Here is a 6,000-nt window from a genome sequence, read left to right on the forward strand (position 1 = left end):
GGAACTCCCTGCCCCAGGATGTGGTGATGGCTGCCAGCTTGGAAGGCTTTAAGAGGGGAGTGGACATGTTCATGGAGGAGAGGGCTATTCATGGCTACTAGTCAAAATGAATACCAGTCATGATGCATCCCTATTCTCTCCAGGAACAGAGGAGCATGCCGAATATATTAGGTTCTTTGGAACACAGTCAGGATGCTGCTGCAGTCGTCTTGCTTGTGGGCTTCCTAGAGGCACCTGGTTGGCCACTGTGTGAACAGACTGCTGGACTTGATGGGCCCTGGCCTGATCCAACATGGTTTTTCTTATGTTCTTATGCCTCAGAAAAGGGGGGAAGTTGTCTTTTGAGTTCCATTTGGCTGCCCTTCTGATGGCTCCCAATGTGTCTGGGGAAAGCGGCCCCAGTAAGGGGGGGAGGCCTGCCTTTAGAATGGGCCCGTTCAGTTTCTCTGGGAGGAATACTAAAACAGAGTGCTCAGGTTTGGTTTCAGGCTGGCTCCGGAGCTTGTGGGTTGACAATCCTTTTAAAGCCGTACAAGTTCCCCCTTTTGAGCAAATGCCGCCGCTTGATTCCAGGCCTCGGCCCCAACTCCTCTTCCACCCCAGCGCATGAAGTTGGCCGGAGGACGTCGGTGCTCTTCTCCAAGAAGAACCCCAAAACGGCCGGGCCCCCAAAGCGCCCCGGGCGGCCGCCCAAAAACCGGGACAGCCAGCTGGCTCCGGGCCACGGGAACAGCCCTGTGGGGCCCCCTCAGCTACCCATCATGGGGGGTTCCCAACGTCAGCGCAAGAGGGTGAGGAGCCCGCGACCCAGCTCCAGCTCGGATAGCGACAGCGACAAGTCAACGGAGGACACCCCGATTGGTGAGTGAAGAACTAAACCCCGCCGGGGAAGGGCTGTTATAGCATGGTGCAGTGGTTAAGAGCGGTGGTTTGGAGCGGTGGACTCTGATCTGGAGAACCAGGTTTGATTCCCCACTCCTCCTCCACATGAGCAGCGGAGGCTAATCTGGTGAACTGGGTTGGTTTCCCTGCTCCTCCACATGAAGCCAGCTGAGTGATCTTGGGCTAGTCACAGCTCTCTTAGAGCTGTCTCAGCCCCACCTACCTCACAGGGTGTCTGTTATGGGGATGGGAGAGGGAAGGTGATTGTAAGTTGGTTTGATTCTTCCTTAAGTGGTAGAGAAAGTTGGCATACAAAAACCAACTCTTCTTCTTCTTCTTCACTTTAACCTGGATGTAGTTAGGGCATAGAAACGGGCACTGGGATCTGTGTGCTGCCACAGGCTGGTGACGAATAAAGCAGCCCAGGGTTGCCAGGTCCCTCTTCACCACTGGCGGGAGGTTTTGGGGGTGGAGCCTGGGGAGGGAAGGGTTTTGGGGAGGGAAGGGACTGCAATGCCATAGAGTCCAATTGCCAAAGCAGCCGTTTTCTCCAGGGGAACTGATCTCTATCAGCTGGAGATCAGTTGTAATAGCAGGAGATCTCCAGCCACCACCTGGAGCTTGGCAACCATAAAGCAGCCCCTTCTCTGGGCCACTGAAAGTTCTCCCAGTCCCTTCTAGTCCAAGTTACGAGCAGACAAAAGCCTGCATCTTTTAAAGCTTTTCTCTGCAACGAGGGCCAGAAACACCCTTGTTTTTAGAGGAAAGCCAGGACTCCTCGAATGGACACAACCATCTCTGCGGCGAACCAGATTTTGCTGTTCTTGACATGGGCGTTAGCTTGCCCAGAAGCCACTTGTCTGGGCCAGTTGGGCAGCTCAGCCCCACGGGAACGTAAACTGGGGACCCCCTGTTTGTCATGCATGTCCTTTCACCTGTGTGTCTCCGCCCAGATTTGGCAGCCAACGGCTTCAGCAGTGGCAATCAGCGCGAGAGCTTCCTCGTCTACCGCAGCGACTACAACCTCCCGCGCAGCAGCTCCGATTCGGAGTCCAGCAGCACCAGCAGTAGCAGCGCTGCCTCCGACCGCACCAGGTACCTCCGGGGGGCCCCCGCTCCTTTGCATCACAGCCCCTTACAGATGCGTCCACAGGCTTCCGACGATGGTGTGCCTGCAGCAGAGAATTCACTGTGCATACTTTAGAGGAGGTTTCAGGGGTATCTGAGGTGTGCCCACAAACTGCTGTGATGCCATTCCAGGCACTGTGCACCCCCACACACCTTAGAATCATTGAGTTGGAAGGGGCCACACAGGCCATCTAGTCCAACCCCCTACTTAATGCAGGATCAGACTAGAGCATCCCTGACAAGTGTTCATCTAACCTCTGCTTGAAGACTGTCAGCGAGGGGCTGGAAAGTTAATATTAATTACATTTCCTCCTCCTCAGCACAACTCCCTCCAAACAAGGCAGGGGGAAGCCTTCTTTCTCTCGGGTGAACTTCCCAGAGGACAGCAGCGAAGACACGTCAGGAACGGAAAACGAGTCCTACTCTGTGGGAACGGGCCGAGGCGTGGGCCATGGCAGTGAGTATCTTGGGCTGCCTTCCCCCCCCCCCCCTGCTTCCCTCCCTAAACATACACCGGCAGGAAGGACAGCAGTGACCCCTGCCCCGCTCTCGTTGTGTCTCTGTGCAGTGGTACGGAAGAGCATTAGCCGATCGGCTGGCTGGCTGTCTGAAGACGAAGACTCCCCTCTGGATGCCCTGGACCTGGTGTGGGCCAAATGCCGGGGTTACCCATCGTATCCAGCCCTGGTGAGTTTTTACGCATACGCGTGTGCAGCCGAAGGACCAATGCGGATGGGCAGTGGACACTGTGTTGGTCCCAGGAGAGTCAAGAGCAGGAAATGAAGTTATGAATAAGCAGCCACAACGGTGGAGTATGTGACTGGGGAAACAGACTGGAAGCTGTCAGAGATAAGTAACTAGGAGATGGAGAAGTGTGCACAGCCATAACCATATTGTACGCAGCACAGAAAACGCGTCCTAATGTAGAATCCAGCAGAAAAAGTGTGTGTGTGTGTGTGTGTGTGTGTGTATATATATATATATATATATATATATATATATATTTAAGCTGCAGAGAAAAATGTGAAAATGCATGCATTTTTCCTCTCAAATAAGTGGATGAAAGGATGAGAGTCCCTCCTGCGTATTATCTTTCTCCTGGCCCGTTTGTATCCCTGCTTCCTTTAGTCTGTGCTTTTTGTACAGCCCTTGGTCAGAAAATGGAGTAAAGGTTCTTCGACTTTCCCTGTTCCTACGTCACAAAACTATGTAAGCTGCAACATTTCTTGCTATGCACCTAGCACACTGGTGCTAAGGGAGGAGAGAAAGCTAAATAGTGGTGACATTTTATTTTGAACATGGTGTTGGGTGGCTGTGTTTACAGAACTTGGGGTGTGGCAGACTCGCCATGTTAAGTATGCATGGAGGGGTTGTGGCTCATTGGTAGATCATCTGCTTGGCATGCAGAAGGTCCCAGGTTGAATCCCCGGCATCTCCAGTTAAAGGGACTAGGCAAGTAGGTGATGTGAATAGACCTCTGCTTGAGACCCTGGAGAGCTGCTGCCGGTCAGAGTAGACAGTACTGACTTTGATGGACCAAGGGTCTGATTCAGTTTAAGGCAGATTCATGTGTTTAAGGGAGAGAATCTAGAACTAGAGGATCTAGAGTGGATGTAGAAACTGACTTGTGTGCAACCATGAGGGACAGAAACTTGATTTTTATTTAAAAAAAGAAACCCTGAAAGGTGAAGTATTCAGGAGCACCAGACAGGAGCATACCTGTGCAGTCGCAGATGGTGGTGGACATCCGAGGCTGTTCATAGCGACAGGCTCTTAAGCCTCAATGCCAGGTTGCCCAGACTCCAAATTACTAAACCTGCTTTGTTTTAATGTTGTCTTCATATTCCAGCCTTATTTCCAAGAATTTCAGGGCAACAATGTACATGTTAGTGAGAGATAGTGGTTAAACTTTGTGGGCAAATGGGAATTCAAAGCCTGGGTTCCTCGGTCCAAGTCCAGCGTTCTAGCTCCGACCCCACATGCCCTCCACTCATCCCTGCAAGGTTAGCGTTGGTCTCTCTCTAGTGTCTCACGTGGGCCTTCTCCTGTTTTTGTCCACGGGTCTCCCTGCTGTGCTACACGATCGCTTTTCCTCGGTGTCTGATCTCCTCCTCTCTCTTGCTCTTGGCAGATCATTGACCCTAAGATGCCCCGGGAAGGGATGTTCCACCACGGTGTCCCCATCCCCGTACCCCCCTTAGAAGTGCTGAAGCTGGGCGAGCAGATGACGCAGGAAGCAAGGGAACATCTCTACCTGGTCCTCTTCTTTGATAACAAGCGCACCTGGTAAGGGCTGGGTGTCACTTGGGAACAGGGATGGGGCTGCCGCACCAGGAGAGGGACAGCTCACGACCTTGTAGAGAAAAATGTGTGTGAGAGCCAGCGTGATGTAGTGGTTAAGAGCTGTGGACTCCAATCTGGAGAACCGGGTTTGAGATTCCCCACTCCTACACATGAGCGGCGGACTCTAATCTGGTGAACCAGGTTGGGTTCCCCACTCCTACACATGAAGCCAGCTGGGTGACCTTAGGCTAGTCACAGCTCTCTCAGCCCCATCTACCTCACAGGGTGTCTGCTGTGGGGAGGGGAAGGGAAGGTGATTGTAAGCCAGTTTGATTCTCCCTTAAGTGGCAGAGAAAGTCACCATATAAAAACCAACTCTTCTTCTTCTGATCTGGAGAACCAGGGTTGATTCCCCACTCCTCCACATGAGCAGCGGAGGCTAATCTGGTGAACTGGGTCGGTTTCCCCATTCCTCCACTTGAAGCCAGCTGGGTGACCTTGGGCTAGTCACAATTCCTTCAGCCTCACCAACCTCACAGGGAGTCTGTTGTGGGGAGGGGAAGGGAAGGTGATTGTAAGCCGGTGTGATTCTTCCTTTAGTTGTGGAGAAAGTCAGCATATAAAAACCAACTTCTGTGTGTGTGCAGGGCGGAGGGGGAGTGATACTCCTTCGCTGTTGTGTGGCGAAGCGTAGAAGCTGGGAATAGGAGGAGGAGAGAGACCCTCCAACATTGTTGATTCCTTTCCTGCAGGCAGTGGTTGCCCCGCACCAAACTCGTGCCCCTAGGCGTGAACCAGGACCTGGACAAGGAGAAGATGCTGGAAGGGCGCAAGTCCAACATCCGCAAGTCCGTCCAGATCGCCTACCACCGCGCCATGCAGCACCGCAACAAAGTGCAAGGAGAGCAGAGCAGCGACTCCAGCGAGAGCGACTGACCCTTCGCGGGGCTCCCTGGGTCTGGGGCGCTCACTTGGTGCAGCTGGCCTGTACGGGAGAGGGGAGCGGGGAGCTCCAGCCTTGAGAAGCCCAGGCCCTCGGCCAGGCCGCGGGGACGAGTGCAGAGCACCCGGCGGCCCCTCCAGTGTGCTGGGCGCACCCGCAGAACACTGTGCCCTCCGCCCAGGCAAGCCTACCTCTGGTGCCAGCCCGCCAGCCCTTGTTCTATGCCAGGAATTGCCCTGACCGGCTGCGTAAGCAACACCCTGCTGCCTGTATAGCTCCCAAGGACAATACCCCACTGCCTGGGCCCTCCTCGGGCTCTAGGCCTTTTGTAAAATACTGTACGATAGCGGGAGAATGTAAATTATTTGGGTTGCTCCGTATACACAGATACCGGCCCCCTTTCCCTGGATTGTCGCACCTGCCCAGGTGCACCAACCTTCTCTCAGCCCAGCCCGACCGACACTCTGCAGAGCAGGGCCCCCCGCTGTCTTCTCACTCGCACATTTTGATACTATAGCTTTTTGGAATTCGGCTCTGCCTGACCCAGCCCTGTAGGACCCCGGCTCCTCTTTCTGCAGCAGCCGGACGGGCATTTGTACTTGTATTTATTTTGGAGGAAGAAGATCTCTATCGATTCTTAGAAAATAAAAATGGCCTTTTTGGAACCAAACGTCTCTATCCCTTTTTGTTGCCTGGCTAGAACAGGGGTGTTGAACTCATTTGTTACAAGGGCCAGATATGACATAAATGTCACTTGGTTGGGC

General features: G+C 53.5%; 1 protein-coding gene across 5 annotated transcripts in view; it reads left to right on the forward strand.

The window, feature by feature from the left end:
• The window catches only part of BRPF1 (bromodomain and PHD finger containing 1), a 29,402-nt gene extending 23,816 nt beyond the window's left edge, over positions 1-5,586 (forward strand). For 2 of the 5 annotated variants that reach the window (XM_056855727.1, XM_056856344.1), the window contains exons 8-13: positions 574-861; positions 1,836-1,977; positions 2,331-2,467; positions 2,579-2,697; positions 4,142-4,296; positions 5,046-5,585. In XM_056855727.1, coding sequence (XP_056711705.1) covers positions 574-861; positions 1,836-1,977; positions 2,331-2,467; positions 2,579-2,697; positions 4,142-4,296; positions 5,046-5,229 — 1,025 coding nt within the window. In that variant the 3' untranslated portion in view covers positions 5,230-5,585. Of the gene's footprint in view, positions 1-573; positions 862-1,835; positions 1,978-2,330; positions 2,698-4,141; positions 4,297-5,045 lie in introns of all 5 variants that reach the window. The other 3 variants (XM_056857089.1, XM_056857877.1, XM_056855001.1) reach the window with 3 other exon arrangements.
• Positions 5,587-6,000: the final 414 nt, after the last annotated feature.

Source organism: Euleptes europaea, chromosome 1 (assembly GCF_029931775.1).
Source record: "Euleptes europaea isolate rEulEur1 chromosome 1, rEulEur1.hap1, whole genome shotgun sequence".
In the NCBI taxonomy this organism is placed as follows: domain Eukaryota; kingdom Metazoa; phylum Chordata; class Lepidosauria; order Squamata; family Sphaerodactylidae; genus Euleptes; species Euleptes europaea.